General features: G+C 35.5%; 1 protein-coding gene and 1 long non-coding RNA gene across 6 annotated transcripts in view; one reads left to right on the top strand and one right to left on the bottom strand.

Annotated features, from left to right (window-relative positions):
* The window catches only part of LOC141376464 (uncharacterized), a 77,570-nt gene extending 59,627 nt beyond the window's left edge, over positions 1-17,943 (top strand). The window contains exon 4 of the long non-coding RNA XR_012386567.1: positions 15,504-17,943. This is a non-coding gene — a long non-coding RNA (uncharacterized lncRNA). The remainder of the gene's footprint in view (positions 1-15,503) is intronic.
* On the bottom strand, positions 1,705-18,350 carry adrb3b (adrenoceptor beta 3b). 5 transcript variants are annotated; one of them, XM_073914185.1, is made up of 4 exons: positions 17,946-18,350; positions 10,488-11,800; positions 8,539-8,608; positions 1,839-3,299 (listed from the first exon to the last, which is right to left on the bottom strand). In XM_073914185.1, exons 2-3 carry the CDS (start codon positions 11,694-11,696, stop codon positions 8,570-8,572), a joined length of 1,248 nt encoding a protein of 415 aa, XP_073770286.1. In that variant the 5' UTR covers positions 11,697-11,800; positions 17,946-18,350; the 3' UTR covers positions 1,839-3,299; positions 8,539-8,569. The 5 variants fall into 5 exon arrangements, with proteins under 5 accessions (XP_073770289.1, XP_073770286.1, XP_073770288.1 ...); XM_073914187.1 differs by having other exon boundaries at positions 10,488-11,708; positions 17,946-18,084; XM_073914188.1 differs by lacking the exon at positions 8,539-8,608 and having other exon boundaries at positions 1,705-3,299; positions 10,488-11,708; positions 17,946-18,258.
* Between the last annotated feature and the right edge of the window lie 362 nt (positions 18,351-18,712).

Here is an 18,712-nt window from a genome sequence, read left to right as displayed (position 1 = left end):
TGTGTCGCTTCCAAAACTGTATGCTAATAGTGGGTGAAATTAGACCCATGTATTGATTCCAGTCACAAAATCATAATTTGGTGGACAGTTCAACAAATATGTATGTGTGTATGTGTGTGTGCATGTATAGTGTGTGTGTGTGAATGCGTCTCTGTGTGTGTGGAATTACCTGTCTGTTTGTGACTGGCCAAGTTGATGCCATATGTATGTGCGAAACACCTGGTCACCGCCAACTTATCCAGCATGTGTTTTACGCAGCGAATACCCTTCCAGCTGCAACCCATCACTGGGAAACATCCACACACACTCATTCACAAGGACAATTTAGCTTACCCAATTCACCTGTACCACTTGTTGTTGGACTTTTGGGGGAAACCGGAGCACCTGGATGAAACCCACGCCAACACAGGGAGAACATGCAAACTCTACACAGAAATGCCGACTGACCCGGTCAGGGCTTGAACCAGTGACCTTCATGCTGTATAATAAATCCATTAAATAAATTAAACCTGTCCGATTTAGATCGTTTATATATCTCTGAAAAATGTTTCAGCAAAGCCAGCAAACGAGTATCTGCTATATTGACTGACGACAGATAGAAAACTGTTCAGTCTATTATATTGAATGGGGATTGAGACGGGCGAATAGGGAACGTTGTTTCCGATCGCCATTCAATATAATAGACTGAACGGTTATCTATCAGTACAGTCTGTCATATTTGTGAAATAGTAAACGCCATTGTCTAATGTGTACAGCATTTTTTAACAATATATATATATAAAAACATATTGATGTTGAGGTATATATATGGTTCACCACTGCCTATATTGTATGGTCTGGATTGTGTGTCATGAAATGTGTGTGGGTCTGCAGCTGGATATTATTGGTCAAATGGAGATTCGCCAGGTCTCAACGCTTCTGATATGAGCCATGCTTTGAATCGTTTTAATCACGTGACCAGGTGTTTCGAAACACTTTAGTCACGTGACTGGGGTGTTTCGAAACATTTTAGTCATGTGACCAGGTGTTTCGAAAAGATTGTCACATGACCTGGGTGTTTTGAAACACTTTAGTCACGTGACCGGGGTGTTTCGAAACGTTTTAGTCATGTGACCAGGTATTTCGAAAAGATTGTCACATGACCTGGGTGTTTTGAAACATTTTAGTTACGTGACCTGTATGTTTCGAAACACTTTAGTTACGTGACCTGTGTTTTTCGAAAAGCTTTAGTCACGTGACCAGGTGTTTCAAAACCCTTTAGTCACGTGACCTGGGTGTTTGGAAACACTTTAGTCACGTGACCAGGTATTTTGAAACACTTTAGTTACGTGACCTGTGTGTTTCGAAAAGCTTTAGTCACGTGACCAGGTGTTTCAAAACAATTTAGTCACGTGACCTGGGTGTTTCATATCATTCTTCAGTGCAGTGTTTCGAAACACTTGTGCTTCAGGATCTCGACATTGTGTCGAAACGTCAGTTACACATCATCTATCCCTACCATTTGCTCGTGTCTTGTCTATTGTCTGCCAGACCCAGATTTTAATAAGCTGCATTTGGACCCATACTTCTGTTGTCCACGAATCCGTGTTACAACTCTACTACCCAAACCTTTTATGCTTACAATGCTTCAAAAGAAGTTGCACTAAAAAACTGGCTGTTTAACTTAAAACTACTTTTTTAAACTTGTGAATTCTTACGTTTTTTGTGACAACTTAATTGTTTTATGTTCAATCTACAGTACTTACATTTGTAAAAATGATTAAGCTAACGTAATCGCTTTGAGTTTGGACTACATGAAGGAATTGTATGGAACCCAGCATTTAATTTAATAACGGTATTGGATTGATCAAGCTCGAGTCAGATTTTATTTCGCCAGCATGACAAAATCTCACAACATGACAAGTACACTGTAGTTTGCTTCTTTTTGTTTGCCTCATGCTTTATACCTCGAATTGTGGCATGGATGTTTGTGCAAGTTGTATCTTGATGGGAAGGATCTGTTTTAGGCACGTCTCTGGAATCTGTTGTTCGTTAGATTGAAACAATCCCTTTGTGGGAGACGAGCTTTGAAACATTGCAGATATAATACATGCATAAACAGATACAACAAAAAAAAAAGAACATAACAAAGCACAATATGGCCTCTTTATACTTTATGGTAATGTTTTTCCATTGAGGTTGGAAATGTTATTTCAGTACACAGTATAAATCATTTCACTTTTAATTTGCATTGATGAAGAAAACCATCCAAAATATCCCCATGGCTCAAGGGCAGCTTTACAAACACAATGTGCATAAATATAGTCCCAATAATGTCTCCAGCGCAAGTGATTCTGTAATTCATTTTCACTTTAAGTGAAGTTTATTTATAAACAAATTTCGAGAGGATCACGTGCTTATGATTGTTCACAGCTGTTCCAACTTTAGCTAATGACTGATTATCCTATCAGACGATCCTTAACTCACTATAAATAACCAGACTTTTCTCATCTCAATATCTTCATCTTGAAGAAACCCCCCCACCCTACTTTCCCTCCTTTCAAACGGGCGTCACGGTGACCAGCGATTAGCGCTGTTGCCTCACAGCAAGAATGCCCCTGGTTTAATTCCTTTCCAAACCAGACGGCATTTCTGTGCGGAGTTTGCTCGTTCTCCCCCTTGGTCGCGTGGGTTTTCCCAGGGTCCTCTGGTTTCTTCCAACAGTTCAAAAACAAGCACTCTAAACAATTAATCCAAATACTTTAGCTAAACTCTGAATACACCTTTCAGCATCCATATCTGACACTTAGCTACAACAAGCAAGAAGGGGAGTCATCGAGATCTACCTGAGCTCAAACTCCCCTCTCGCCTTGCAAAGGAAGGGAGCCCAGGGCTCGAGGATCTTATAAGCTCAGGGCTCTCTCCCAGGACAGCACGCCAAACTAGCTTTATTATCAATCATCAGCTAAGTGTGCTCTCTGAGAGGAAAAACTTTCTCTGCACAACAAATGTGTGTGTGTGTGTGTGTGTTTGTTTTTTTTTTTTTTTTGTTTTTTTTGATGGTTTGTGAGGTGAAAAGATGCAATTTTAAGACTTCAATTTCCGTTCTGTGTAAAGTTCAAGAATCAGTCAGTGCATGATCATTTTCGTCACGGTTTGTTCTCGATATCACTTTCCCACTTCGCTGCTCTTTACTTTAAAAGCTGTCCATTTTGCCTTTGCACGTGGTTTGCATGAAATGCAGTCAGGGTCCGCTTGAAAAGCATGACATTATGGTTAATTCTCTTGAGCACTGGGTCTGTTTCCCATCTTCAGTGGCCCTGTGGAAAAAAAAAAATCATTATGAAATCATTAGACATGAGCTGGAAGAGAGCAGCCTGCGTGTGTTTCCGTGCGCTCTGGGCTTTGTGTTTACACATTATGTATTTTAGTGACATCAGAAGGATTATGCTGAAATGTTTCTCAGATGTGCTCGTGTCTGCACTGTCTCAAAGTGTTCCTTTCAATCATCCTGAGTACATGTGATTCACGTACACTTCGGTTTCTAAACCCCTGCGGTGTAAGATGCATGTTGTTGATTAAAACGGCTACAAAACCAATATTACGATGAGTGTGTCTGATTCTGTCAGTGCTCATTTTCATCTATTCATTCATTTTCATTTGGCTTATTCCCTTTATTCATCAGTGGTCACCACAATGGATTGAACCACCAACTTATCCAACATGTTTTAAGCAGTGGATGCACTTCCACCTGCATCCCAGTACTGGGAAACACTCATACACACTCATTCACGCACATTCATACACTACGGCCAATTTAGTTTAATCAATTCACCTATAGCGCATGTGTTCCCGAAGGAAATCCACGCCAACACTAGGAGAACATGCAAACAACACACAGAAATGAGAACTGACCCACTTCAGACTCAAACTGGGGACCTTTTTGCTGTGAGGCAACATTGCTAGCCACCAAAGCTATTTCCCAATGTTAAGGCTTTAAACAAGCCCCAAATTAATACATGTTGGTGCATAATTCATCAATCATGCAGGCATTCAAGCAGATTGTTAGAAAAATATAATATTCCTTTAAAAGTAATTAGATTTTTTTTTCTTTTTGAATGATACAAATGCTACAAATATCCATAGATTAAAAGATATTTACATTGTGAGTCTCCTTTTGGTTTGGTTAATGGCTAATAATGTTTACAACTGTTTGATCTAATCGATATATTGCTTACAGACTTTAAAAAATCTCCATAGCCTATATTTATCTTCTCTAAAATGCCTTTACGTCTACTATTTGTCGATTTAACGTGCTGAGTAAAAATATGCAGTTATTTTGGGAAATAAATAAACATATGGAGCCAGGTAAGTTTCAAAAACAAACATTTACAAAATAAAATTCGTACATCCGCAGCACAATTCAAGTTTACTGAATCCAATTTGCAAGTTCAAAACACAATTCATGAGCACGCAAATCCAATTCGTAAATTCAAAATGTGATTCAAAAATACATATCTAATTTGTAAATTCAAAACATGATTTAAAAATGGCGAGGCATTTTTAGTGTAGCAGTAGGTAGTGCTGTCGCCTCTCAGCAAGAAGGTCGCTGGGTCGCTGGTTCGAACCTCGGCTCAGTTGGCGTTTCTGTGGGGAGTTTGCATGTTCTCCCTGCCTTCGCGTGGGTTTCCTCCGGGTGCTCCGGTTTCCCCCACTGTCCAAAGACTTTCGGTACAGGTGAATTGGCTAGGCTAAATTGGCCGTAGTGTATGAGTCTGTGTAAATGTGTGTGGATGTTTCCCAGAGATGGGTTGCGGCTGAAAGGGCATCCGCTGCGTAAAAACTTGCTGGATTAGTTGGCGGTTCATTCCGCTGTGGCGACCCCGGATTAAAAAAGGATAAATGATTTAAAAATAATGAAATCCAATTCATAAATACAAAAAATTATTCAAAAATATGCAAATCCAATTCGTAAATAGAAAAAAAAGAATTAAAAAACAAGCAAATCCAATTCGTAAAATTAAAACACAATTCACAAAAATGCAAATCCAGTTCATAAATTCAAAAAATACACAAATTTAATTTGTAAATTCAAAAGATTAAAAAATACACAAATCCAGTTTGTAAATTCAAAACACAATTCACGAATATAAAAATTCAATTCGTAAATTCAAAAACATTAAAAAATACGCAAATCAATTCATAGGTTCAAAGTGTGATTTCAAAAATACATATCTAATTTGTAAATTCATAAAAGATTATTTAAAAATGCGCAAATTCAATTTATAAATACAAAAAAATTATTAAAAAATGTGAAAATCCAATTCGTAAGTTCAAAAAGATTTAAATATACACAAATCCAATTCGTAAATTTAAAGCATGATTCAAAACTACGCAAATCCAGTTCAAAAAATTAAAACACAATTCACAAATATGCAAATCCAATTTATGAACTAAAAAAATTATTCAATACGCAAATTCAATTCGTGAATTGAAAAAGATTTAAAAATACGCAAATCAATTCGTAAATTCAAAACACGATTCACAAATATGCAAATCCAGTTCATGAATTTAAAATTGATTCAATACGCAAACCCAATTCCTAAATTCCAAAACAGATTAAAAAAATATGCAAATCCAATTCGTAAATTCAAAACACGATTAAAAAAATATGCACATCAATTCGTAAATTAAAAACACGATTAAAAAATACGCAAATCCAGATCGGAAATTCAAAACACGATTCAAAAACATGCAAATCCAGTTCGGAAATTCAACAAAAGTTTTTTAAAAAATACGCAAATCCAATTCAATTGGTGAAAATATTTATGATTTTCACTTGTGATTTTATGAATTGTGTTTGTATGTATTACTTTTGAGACTGATCTGGCTCCATAATAAACGGACTATCGAATGGAATATGACTTAATGGAAAAATTAAGCTGGCCACAAGATTAAAATGCGAGCTCATTGGCATAAGCTTGAACACGAGGCCTATTTAGTGTTATAAGACACGTTTACGGCACACCTTTGGCTCCTATTATTATCTTCACATTAATGAGGTAATAAACTAATAAGACCCCTGGGTTTCCCACTACTATTGGGGTGAGTATTCACTCACACTTCAGAAAATCTCCACTAATTTCAGACACTTGAGAAACATGTTGAACTGATTGGTTGTGCTGTGCTAATCAGTTGTTGAGGGTCTGATCATATCCCCAGAGTATTTTAAAATGTTATGAGGTAAACGATAAGAGGTTTTTAGGTCTATGAGCATAGAAATACAATGCAAATTGGGACAAATCTTGACAAAACTGCATGTGGTGGCAAACTTGTTCTCCGTTTGAGGGGAAGTGGTAGATTTATATCCTGTTTTGTGCAATCATCACCTCAAGTCCTCATTCAGGATATTAGTACATTGAAAAAATTGATTTGACATGCTGTGGCAGACTAGTTTCTTAGACGCTTTCCCAGTGAAAATAAAACCTTTTTGTTTGGTTTTCTCGTCTTCTTTTTGTTATTTCATACTAATAAATTAACTAAATTATCAATTAATTAATAAAGTAAAAGAGTTATATTTTTATTTATGTTTTTAAAATTGGATTGATTATGAAAGCAGAATTGATTATTGGCTATACCCATCTTTTATTTTGCGTGCGTCAGCAGCACTGGCCCTTGTTGGTTTCAAGCCATTCATCAAGAGGAAGTGTGAGAAGCAGAAATGCTGTTATGAATGTGAAAGTTATAAGCTAACAATCCGCATTCAGCACCCACATGGAAATGGTGGGCGTGGGAGTGTTTCAATTGTGGCTTTCTCATGCCTGATTACTTCTTTAGTATTATATTATGCATAAACTTAAAGGTCCCATGAAATTAAAATAAAGTTTTTTTTTTTTTTTAGATGTTTGTATCAGTATGTTTGTTTTAAGGATATCTATAAGCTAGTGTGCTCCAAAATATTCGCGTTTAGAAGATATAAACCTGGTGTAAACATCCGAATCTTGCAGTTTGCCACCTCCGTCTAAATGGATCAACGTTTTTTTTTTTTTTTACATCAACTCGTACTTCAGTTTCTCATCAAATCTTCTGACCAATCAACTGCTGTTTTAGTATCTGACATGCCCCGCCCCCTTCTTCTCATTTGCTTTTCATTTGATGCGCTTGAGATCAACCAGTCACTGGCAGAGCTGTGATAAAAACAAAACACTAGGGGAGGAGCTACTTTATGTCCCGCCCTCTCTGTTTCAGTTGAGATTACGTCAACCATTAAATTAAAAATGCTCTTCAATAGACCTTTAAATCCCAAACATAATAAATGCACTACCTCTAATGATGATTATTTTTTGTTTACCCAGTTTCTGCCCTACGGTCATCAGGGCATTGTGTTGGCACTGAGTATTTGACATTGTGTACTGCATATGTTATTGGCTCTTATGATATTGTTTGCAGTGTGCTTCATTTGTAAGTTGCTAATAGGGCTGTGCGATTAATTGAAATCAAATTGCCATCGCAATTTGAAATGTTGGAAGCAATATAAAACATGTATATAAAATAACGAATAACATATGAGGTGAAGTGCTTCAAAACCAGTCAGCTCGGCTTCAGAAAATCAAACATGCTGGACTTTCTGCAAGGCATCGCAGACATGGTATTGGTTGTCAATCGTTGAGAAGAAACGATTGAATCTTGTCATGACGTCAGTTTGTCGTTTATGACTACCCACGACACGTCATGGAAATCGTGCTGAAAATGTGTGATCTGACCGAGGCTATGTGACCAGCCAATTGAGTGAGCACACTTTCATTCTGCCCAATCGGAACTGCGCAACTAAAATGCGCCCACAATAATAAAAAAAGAAAACAAAGTGGGATTATAGCATCTGCTGCTTCAGAAACATTAATAGACAAATTAATATCAAAGAAAAACAGCATTTGTAATATGGGAATATTTTGGTTTTAAAGTCCCAGACACCGAAAAAAACAGGTCATTTTTAAGAGCAGTCGTTACGGATCACAGATTATTGAGCTGAAGCTTGAATTAAATTAAAACCAGTTTGAAGCTTGAATTCAATCGTAAATCAAATCGCAATCACAATATCTGCAATTAGAGATTTTCCCCAAATCACACAGCCCTAGTTGCTAGAATACAAGTGTATATTAAATCAGTATTGCTGAGTATTGGGTAAATATATGAGTTTTTATGACTAGGTTGAATGTTATTAGTTTTATATTTTCTGTTCTATTTTTATTTTTTGTCTAAAGGTTTAGAAATTGTATTTTGGTTTGGTTTTAAAGTTACTTTTTTAAATATAATTTATATGTATAATTATATATTATTATAAAATATAATTAAATATATTTTTTATATTGGTTATTTTAGTTATAATAAACTTATTTCATTTAATAGTTTTAGTTAAAGAACACCTTTTTTTCAATATTTAGGATGAGTATTTTATATTTCCTGAATGTGTCTGTAAAGTTTCAGCTAAAAACACACATACCTTTCAGAATATTAAATGTTTTGCTCTGAACACTATGTAGCTGTTTTTGTGGCCTGTACCTTTACTGCTAGTTCTCCCCGCCCACTGTTTTCACCTGTCTGTCAGAGTGTGCCTCAATCTCTTCCTCAGCTGTGTCAGATAAACAGAACAGTGACAGACATGAAGGAAGCAGATCTCACGTAACACTTGTGAGAAATACTACAGAAAGAACTTTCCCAATGATTATTTAATGTATTTGTTGTGGAGTTGATTCAAGCCTTTCTGCAACGATGAGTCACACACAATGTCGTTATAAAGTTCACGCGCACTCACAGACACACACACACACAATGCACGTTTAACTTTACACTTTTTGCATGCAAATGTGACTGGATACTATGGAGCCAGATCAGTCTCAAAAATATTACATTTACGAAATAAAATTCATACATCCACAACACAATTCACGTTTACTAAATCCAATTTGCAAGTTCAAATCACAATATATAAATACACAAATCCAATTTGTAAAATCCAAAAAAAAATTACAATATACTGTGCCTTTTTGAACTAATCCAGCTGCTGTAGGCCGATGCATTATGCATTATGGGATGTGGAAGAAAAATATTTGTTGAGAGCGATTTACCAACAATTTTAAACAGAGAGAGAGAGAGAGGGAAAACATTAGCTGATATATGGTTGGTAATATTTCTGGAAGATGACCATGTCGCAATTTAGCTAAATTAATTCACGCCTCCTGAAGTGACCTGCAATGTGCCATCGCCGTTTGCAATGCCTTAAAACATTGTGTTTCTGCTCCCTTTAAGCCTTCGCAATCTGTGTTTAGCCGAGAGAGCTCGCGCGGAAAAGTGCTTCTTTTTTAAAAATTTAAAAAAATTTTTTTTTGCTCTGCTCATCGCAAGCTCTCCCGGCTAAACGCATATTGCGAGGGCTTTAGTGTGTGTGTATTTGTTTGGTGTTGTCTATGTTTGTGTATGTGTGTGAATGAAAGACAGTGTGGTGCTGTGGATCTGGAAACACTTTAATAAGGTTCATTAGTTAATGCATTTACTAACATGCACTAATCATGAACAACACTTGTACAGCATTTATTAATCATAATTACACATTTACTAATGCATTATTAACATCCAAACTCATGCTTGTTAACATTAGTTAATGCACCGTGAGAACTCACAATGAACTGTATTTTCATTAACTAATGTTAACTAACATGAACAAATACTGTAGTAAATGTATTGTTCATTGTTTGTTCATGTTAGTAAATGCATTAAGCAACATTAACTAATGAACCTTATTGTAAAGTGTGACCAGACAGCTTGTTATAGCCTCCCCCCAAAATATAACACTGTGTATGGAAAGCATCGTCATTCACCGTGATGCACCGAGATATCGAATTGAACCGAATCGATGGCATGATAATCGCCATCCGTGATAACCGAACCGTGAGAGCAGTATACAGTAGTTTCACACCTCTACTATTCCTACACACAGTTCTGTCCAAACAGCTTACAGAAGATGATTTACCTCATAGGTGCCCTTTAAATATTGTTACCCTTGAGTTGTAGATTTTCAAACTGTGGTCCTGGGAAAAATTTCTGAAATAATTGTTTCAATTGACCAGTAATTGTTGTGAAATGTTGCTCATTAATATTGACAATATGTCAGGTTGGCTTTAGTACCGTGATATTGGACATGCCAAATGTATGAAAGTAATAAGTATGGAATCATGTAATTTAGAATCTTTAACATCAACAATAGTTGTTAAATTAGTAAATGTGCATCAAAGATGTTAAAAGACCATTTGAGAGCTGCTTCAAAACCCATAAGCTGGCCAGATATGTGGTTTTCAAAGATTTCTGAATGCTGCTTCTCGTTTGTTTCAATGTTAATCTGTTTTCCACCCACAAAGACGACACTCCAAACACTTAGGTGAGCAATCACCCCATCATACCTTACTATCTTAAACAGTTTTACTATTTAACAGTTGTGATTTGTTCCCTCTTACCTTCAACATCTCTGCTAGATTGATCATCGTCATTGTCGAGTCATTGTGAGGCTGTATTTCTACCTCTTCTCCTTTTAAAACTGAGCTCATGTCAGAGCAAGTGTTCCCGCCCCGTGCAATTGGATCTTTGTGACCCATGCAATCCATTCTTACCGAACTGTTGCTCTGGATGCACGAGGTGAAGCTTTGTAGATGTTTGTTCACGGTGGTTTGGTTAAAATGCTTGGGTTTTTTGCACCCTAAGAGATTAAAGAAAGCGTTGCGGTACTCAGGACTGTGGCAGTAGATGATTGGGTTCAGGCCTGAGTTGGCGTAGCCCAGCCAGTTCAACAAGAGAAACACAAGCTGTGTTGGCACTTCAGGATTAAAACTTTTGATGATATTGAAGATGAAGAAGGGCAGCCAACAGAGACTGAAGATGCCCATGATAATCCCTAGAGTCTTGAGCGCCTTGTGTTCTTTCACGACATGCTTTGTTGTTCTCCGACTGTAACTTCGAGCCGAACCTTCAGGAATTTCACAAGAGTCTTCATTGCAAGAGCTCAGAAAACGAAGTCTGTCCTTACCGATGAGTTTCAACTGCTTGTTTGCAATGGCAAACACCTTCCCGTACAGAAACACCATAACAAGAAGAGGCACATAGAAGGAAACCACAGAGGAGAAGATGGCGTAGTGCTGGTTAGTATGGAAATCGCAGCACTCCGAGTTGTTGTAGCAGTCGTTTGCTGCTAAATAATTTGCACGAGAATTATGGTTCATTATTGGCACGAAGGAAACTAAGGATGACACGATCCACACTGTGCATACGATGTAGGCGGCTCTGCGTTTTCCCAACAGTACCTGATGCTCCAGAGGTCTGGTAATCGCAATGTATCGCTCAACAGCGATAGCGCACAATGTCTCAATGCTAGCGGTGACGCAGAACACGTCTAAAGACGTCCACAGGTCACACATAGGGTTCCCCAAAACCCATTTCCCAGCCACCACCATACTGAGTCCTAAAGGCTGGACCACACAGCCCATAATGAGATCAGCGAATGCCATAGAGATGATGAAGACATTGGTGGTGGTGTGGAGGAGAGGGGTGCGGGCGATCGCCAGGATGACCAGCAGGTTTCCAATCACCGTCAAGAAGATGACCAACGCCAGAGGAAGAACCAGCAGGGGCTTGACATCTTCAGGAATCAGGGTGGTGGTGTTGGCGCTCATCCTGAGAGGAAGCTTTCAGTGATCAAGAGAAATAGACACTGGATTAGTCAGTCCCAAAATTCTGCTAAAGACTTCTGTAGTCCTTTGCATGCTTGGATAATGTCCTGCAAGAAACAGATTCCAGGTGAGTTCATGTTGAAGATCAAAGATTTATCAGCAGCTCGGACATTTTGTAAGTATATCGGCTTTATAAACATGAGGCATTATTGCATGGAAACTCTCAGACTGTTAGTTAACTAGCTGGCCAAGACTTTATTTGTCTTCGTGCGCTAGAAGGAGGAGCGTTCAGTAGATGTTGACTTCATGTCATTTGAGATCACGCATAATGCATTATCTGTACCACACTTTATTGCATTCTTTTCTTGGCCATTTTCATTTAATTCTGTACAAAAATGAAGCGTCTTGAAAATAACACAGACCAACATGGCATGTTTGATGCCTTAACAAAGTAACAAATCAGTTTTACCCAAGCTTATCCAGACTTTGAGGTCATTAAATGGCCCATAATGCATTATTTGTAGTAGTAGCAGTATCATATTGTAGTTTTTAGTAATTGCATCACATTGTTTTCTTAATATTTCCAGCTATTCATATAGCAAAGCTTTACAAAAACAAAGTTGCTCCTGCGTATTGAAATAGGTCCACATGAAAGGTTTGATGCTTTCATGATGTAAAAAATTAAACAAATAAAATAAAAGCCAAATTACAGAGACTTCTAATTGGGCATGGGCCTGTATAAGAATCTGAGGGTATGATGACCTTGCATAAAAATATCACGGTTTCACAGTATTGTGATTACTGTTCTAAAATATGGTCTTTTTAAATGTCTGGGTAAAAACAAAAAAACTTTTCCCCCTTTGAACACCAATATATTTAATTTTGAGAAACATTTAAAATATTTTGGAGCAGTAACAGGGTTTCTACAAGTTTCATCAAGTCAAATTGAACACATTCTTAAGACCATTTTAAGACCATAATGAATGGAATTTCAGACTTTGACAAGGCTAAACCCTAAAGATTTTTTTAATGGCCAAGTTAAAACCTTAAAAAACATTTAAAAAAATTATTGTAAAGAAAATAATTAAACCATATTAATAAGTAAACAGAGTTAATAAATAAATGTTTCTTAACTTTTATAGAAATATATTTGAAATATATATGAAATCAAAAAATGATTGGATGGGTATTGACCCAATTGGGTATATATATATATATGTATATATATATATACAGTTGAAGTCAGAATTAGTAGCCCCTCTGTTTATTTTTCCCCCAATTTCTGTTTAACAGAGATTTCTTCCACACACTTCTAAACATAATAGTTTTAATAACTCATCTCTCTAATAACTGATTTATTTTATCTTTGCCATGATGACAGTAAATAATATTTGACTAGATATTTTTCAAGACACTTTTACACAGCTTAAAGTGACATTTAAAGGTTTAACTTGATTAATAGGGTTAATTAGGCAGGTTAGGGTAATTAGGCAGGTTATTGTATAATGATGGTTTGTTCTGTAGACTATCGAAAATAAATATAGCTTAAAGGGGCTAATAATTTTGACCTTAAAATGTTTTTTTTATTTTTTATTCCAAACTGCTTTTATTCTAGCCAAAATAAAACAAATAAGACTTTCTCCAGAAGAAAAAATATTATCAGACATACTGTGAAAATTTCCTTCCTCTGTTAAACATCATTTGGGAAATATAAAAAAAATAAAATAAAAAAATCAACTGGGGCTTTACATGGAAAATTAAGACCCGTTTAAAATATTATTTAAGACCTACAACACAATATTTCAGTGGATTTAAGACTTTTTAAGGTCTAAAACTAGGTTTTTGAAATTGAAGACGTTTTAAGGCCCGTCAGATACCCTGAGTAAACATGTCAGGCTAAATAATTCAAATTAATCATTGACTTCTGCTGTGTTTATTTGTTGCAAATACACAGATTTCTTTACAATTTAAAATGGCATATTTGGAGATCTTTACTGCTGGAGATACTGCTGTCCAAAAAAAAATTTAAAATAAAAGTAAATAAAAAATGTTACACATACCTTAGAAACAGTATAGCAGAAAATTTTGGCGGTTTTAAAACCTTGACTTTTCCAAACCGCGGTATACATTGAAAACTGTTTTTGCCCCATGCTTATAATGATTCGAGCTTATGACATTACATCAAATCCATTTTTTATTTTATTTTGATTTATAAGATTTTATTGATTTTATAGTAATATCTTGAAATTTTCAGCTACTTTGCATAAAATGTAAAGTAGCACATCACCTGTTTATGAGTGTAGTTTCACTAAAACAAATCCACTGCTATGGATATTTTTTTTAAATCTGTATTTTTGTGATGAAATAAAAGAGACTGATATGGAAAATTGGATCTTCATCAAGTAACTCGGAAATCTCAGCCAGCTTAACTAGACTTCTTGTCATCAAGAAGATTACATGCGCTTATTTTAATGACCTATTTGTACTATTTTCATGATATTTGGAGCTTTGTGGTTGTTTATATCCTAATCTACTCCTCATGAATGTAATCGAATTGAAATATTTACAGTGCTCAGCATAATTGAGTACACCTCATTATGAAAATGAATATTTGTCTCCATTTCTCAGTGAATATAGGCAGTGTATTTTGGTGCATTTAAATAAAACAAATTTAAACAGATTTATTTATTTAAATAATATTTTAGTCACCAAACATATTTATAAATTGATAGATAATACAATTAAATCCAAGCAAAATATTGCAAAAAAAATTGTAATTATTTTTTTCTCGCTTCTCTTGATTTGAAAAAATTTTATTTATTATTTTTCTATAACATAAATTTGGCTGTACTAGTTTTTGGAGAGTTATCATAAGTTATTTTGTTAGATAAGCTCCAGATTTATTAATGTATATGCACAAATATAATATTGTACAGCTTCCTATTAAAACTATGAATTTAAAAGGGAGATTTGTGAGGGGTGTACTTATATATGCTGAGCGCTGTACATGACTGATATGGAAAGTTTGATTTCTTACATAAACAAAAGCATTTTAGCCAGCTTACCCGTATTCTTTTCATCTGAGATTAAAAGGTTTGTGCATGGACGTCTTGATCCATAATGCATTATTTATGCAACATCTTACATGTTCTTGATATTTCCTGTTACTTTCAGTGTTGCTGATGCAATTCAGTGGTTAATGTGCCACTCTGCATATAATGTAGTATAAAGTTGCAAAAACAAAGCCGCTGGTGCATGTATATTTAAAAAAACATATCTACGTGCCCAGTTTGATGCGTTCATAAAGTAATGATGCCGTTTTAGCCAACGATTTACCCAGAGGGCTTATTATCTCAGACAATCATGTACCTCTTTATAATCCATAATGCATGATTTGTGCCATGTGTTCTTGATTTGTTTGTTTTAACGTATTGATTAAGGACATTTATATTGTTTCAGATGTCAAGCTCTGCTTTTTGTGCAGTATAACTTATCATGCAGATACCTGCAGCTGCATGGGTATTTCATATTATTAGCTTGACTTGTAATGCATTGTTTTTGGTGCTTTATTTGATCATTTTATTACACAGTAACATTTGTCTCATGTATTTTAAGAAACATATCTACATGCCAAAATGAGGTTTGATGTGTTTATAAAGTAGTAATGCAGTTTTAGCCAGCTCTGTACCAAGACGGCTTAACATTTCAGACATTGACGTAGTTCTTTCTGATCTGTAATGCATGATCAGTGCCATGTTTTATTTAATTGATTGTTTTATGTAATGATAACGGACATTTATATTGTTTCAGATGTCAAACTCTGCTTTTTTGGAATATAATTTATCACGAAGATACCTGCAGCTGCATAGGTCTTTCAAAATATGCATTTATGTGCTGAAATACAGCCAATCCTCATGGAGAATATGATGCATTTATGAAATAACAAATCAATTTCTGCTAAACCCGGACTTTAAGATGATCAAGAGTCTCAGCTTGACTTGCAATGCATTGTTTATTCTGCTATATTTAATGATTTTATTATACTGTAACCTTTGCTTGATGTATTTTAAGAAACATATCTACGTGCCAACATTAAAAATGAGGTTTGATGCTTTCATAAAGTAATAATGCAGATTTAGCCAACTTTTTACCAAGACGACTTATAATTTCAGACAATCATGTACCTCATTCTGATCCATAATGCATGATCAGTGCCATGTGTTATTGATTTGATTGTTTTATGTAATGATAACGGACATTTATATTGTTTAAGATGTCAAACTCTGCTTTTTATGCACTATAACCTGTTATAAAGATACCTGCAGCTGCATGGGTCTTTCAAAATATGCATTTATGTGCTGAAATACAGCCAATCATCATGGAAAATATGATGCATTTATGAAATAACAAATTAATTTCTGTGTAACCCCGACTTTGAGATGATCAAGAGCCTCAGCTTGACTTGCAATGCATTGTTTATTCGGCTATATTTAATGATTTTATTATACTGTAACCTTTGCTTGATGTATTTTAAGAAACATATCTACGTGCCAACATTAAAAAATTAGGTTTGATGCGTTCATAAAGTAATAATGCAGATTTAGCCAACTTTTTAACAAGACGACTTATTTCAGACAATCATGTACCTCTTTCTGATCTATAATGCATTATCTATGCCATGTGTTATTGATTTGATTGTTTTATGTAATGATAACGGATATTTATGTTATTTCAGATGTCAAACTCTGCTTTTTATTCACTATAATTTATTATAAAGATACCTGCAGCTGCATGGGTATTTCAAAATATGCATGTATGTGCTGAAATACAGCCAATCATCATGGAAAATATGATGCATTTATGAAATAACAAATCAATTTCTGTGTAACCCCGACTTTGAGATGATCAAGAGCCTCATCTTGACTTGCAATGCATTGTTTATTCGGCTATATTTAATGATTTTATTATACAGTAATGTTTGCTTGTTGTATTTTAGGAAACATATCCACATGCCAACATTAAAAATGAGGTTTGATGCGTTCATAAAGTAATAATGCAGATTTAGCCAACTTTTTACCAAGACGACTTAAAATTTCAGACAATCATGTACCTCTTTTTGATCCATAATGCATGATCAGTGCCATTTGTTGTTGATTTGATTGATTGTTTTATGTAATGATAACGGATATTTATGTTATTTCAGATGTTAAACTCTGCTTTTTATGCACTATAACCTGTTATAAAGATACCTGCAGCTGCATGGGTATATCAAAATATGCATTTATGTGCTGAAATACAGCCAATAATCATGGAAAATATGATGCATTTATGAAATAACAAATTAATTTCTGTGTAACCCCGACTTTGAGATGATCAAGTGCCTCATCTTGACTTGCAATGCATTGTTTATTCTGCTATATTTAATGATTTTATTATACAGTAACCTTTGCTTGTTGTATTTTAGAAAACATATCTACGTGCCAAAATTAAAAATTAGGTTTGATGCGTTCATAAAGTAATAATGCAGATTTAGCCAACTGTTTACCAAGACGACTTATTTCAGACAATCATGTACCTCTTTCTGATCTGTAATGCATGATCTGTGCCATGTGTTATTGATTTGATTGTTTTTAAGTATTGATTACGGACATTTATATTGTTTCAGATGTCAAACTCTGATTTTTATGCAATATAATTTATCATAAAGATACCTGCAGCTGCATGGGTATTTCAAAATATGCATGTATGTGCTGAAATACAGCCAATCATCATGGAAAATATGATGCATTTATGAAGTAACAAATCAATTTCTGCATAACCCGCAGACTTTGGAATAATCATAAGCCTCAGCTTGACTTGCAATGCATTGTTTTGATGCTATAAGTAGTCATTTTAATACAATATTTTCTTGATGTTTACAGCCATTTGCAGATACCATTTAATTAATGCATTTTATGCAAAACAGAACTGGATCTAAATGCACACGCTTATTAAAAACGGCTGATATACACTTTTAAAAATGCTTTTTCTACACAAACGATTTGTGATGGAACAACATGGAGTTGAGTTAACTTATTAGTTTTTACAAATTTAAGTAGATTGAATATAAAACTATTAAGTTGCCCCATAAAAACCTGAGAATTGTGTTGCTTTACCTCAGAATGAGTAGTTTGAACAAACAGCAAATGTCATGTTTTGAGTGTAGAAATGCCTTTAATCAAGTGGCTAATAAAACAATGTCCTCCAGCTTACCCAGATTGGATCTTCCTCCCTCAAATCCTCCTCCTCAATAATTCAGGCTTGTTGAGAAGTTCTTCCAAACTCTTATCATCCATTATCGTGCGCTCTTGTTCTGTGTACCTTCCCACGCCTCAATCTCGATGTGAACACCATGTTCAGAAGGATGCAGGACGTGTGGTCTGCGGCGGGCACCTTATTGTCAACTTCCTGTGGTAGCACGTATGGTCTTTACAGATGAATCGCTTGTGATCGCACATCAAAAATGTGACCTTAGCATGCAAATGCGTTTCAGTATGTTCCCTAAATAATAAGGCCACTTTTATTCAGTCTTATGTTTCTTAACTCTATATATCAGCCAAGTACATTGACGTTACCCAATTTAGTCTTTGTTCTTGAACGTCGCATGCTTCCTGTTATGCCGCATCTTTGTTTTGGTTTTGTTTACACTGAGTTCAAGGCGTACGGACGGTCATGCAACGGTGCAGTTGTGTTTGTCAGACAGATTTGCCATCATTCATTGGCTGCTGCCCTCTGGCACTTTTAAGCGGAGCTTGACAATGTTTCGCAGCATCTTGTGGCATGTTTCATTTATCTCTGAACATGCTGTCAGAGTGAGTTTACGACATCACAGAAAACCAACAGATGGTTTGTGGAGACGTCCATGTTAATAAGGCGACTCGCACTATTTGCTCCAGTTGAATGACTTGTTCAGAAAACTGACAAGGAGGCCTTTGTATTTCAAATCAGCCAAATTTCCGAAATCAAGGTTCAAAAAGATT

Source organism: Danio rerio, chromosome 10 (assembly GCF_049306965.1).
Source record: "Danio rerio strain Tuebingen ecotype United States chromosome 10, GRCz12tu, whole genome shotgun sequence".
Lineage (NCBI taxonomy): Eukaryota > Metazoa > Chordata > Actinopteri > Cypriniformes > Danionidae > Danio > Danio rerio.
The sequence above is the reverse complement of the archived record's forward strand: the minus strand, read 5'-3'. Positions and strand labels throughout refer to the sequence as shown.

Bases quoted from the DNA above. Each gene is read 5' to 3' on its own strand.
- adrb3b (XM_073914185.1), bottom strand. From the start codon at position 11,696: ATGAGCGCCAACACCACCACCCTGATTCCTGAAGATGTCAAGCCCCTG. The intron at 8,609-10,487 runs GTAAGAGGGAAC...TATCTGACACAG, and splicing joins ATCTAGCAGAGATGTTGAAG to CTGAGGAAGAGATTGAGGCA.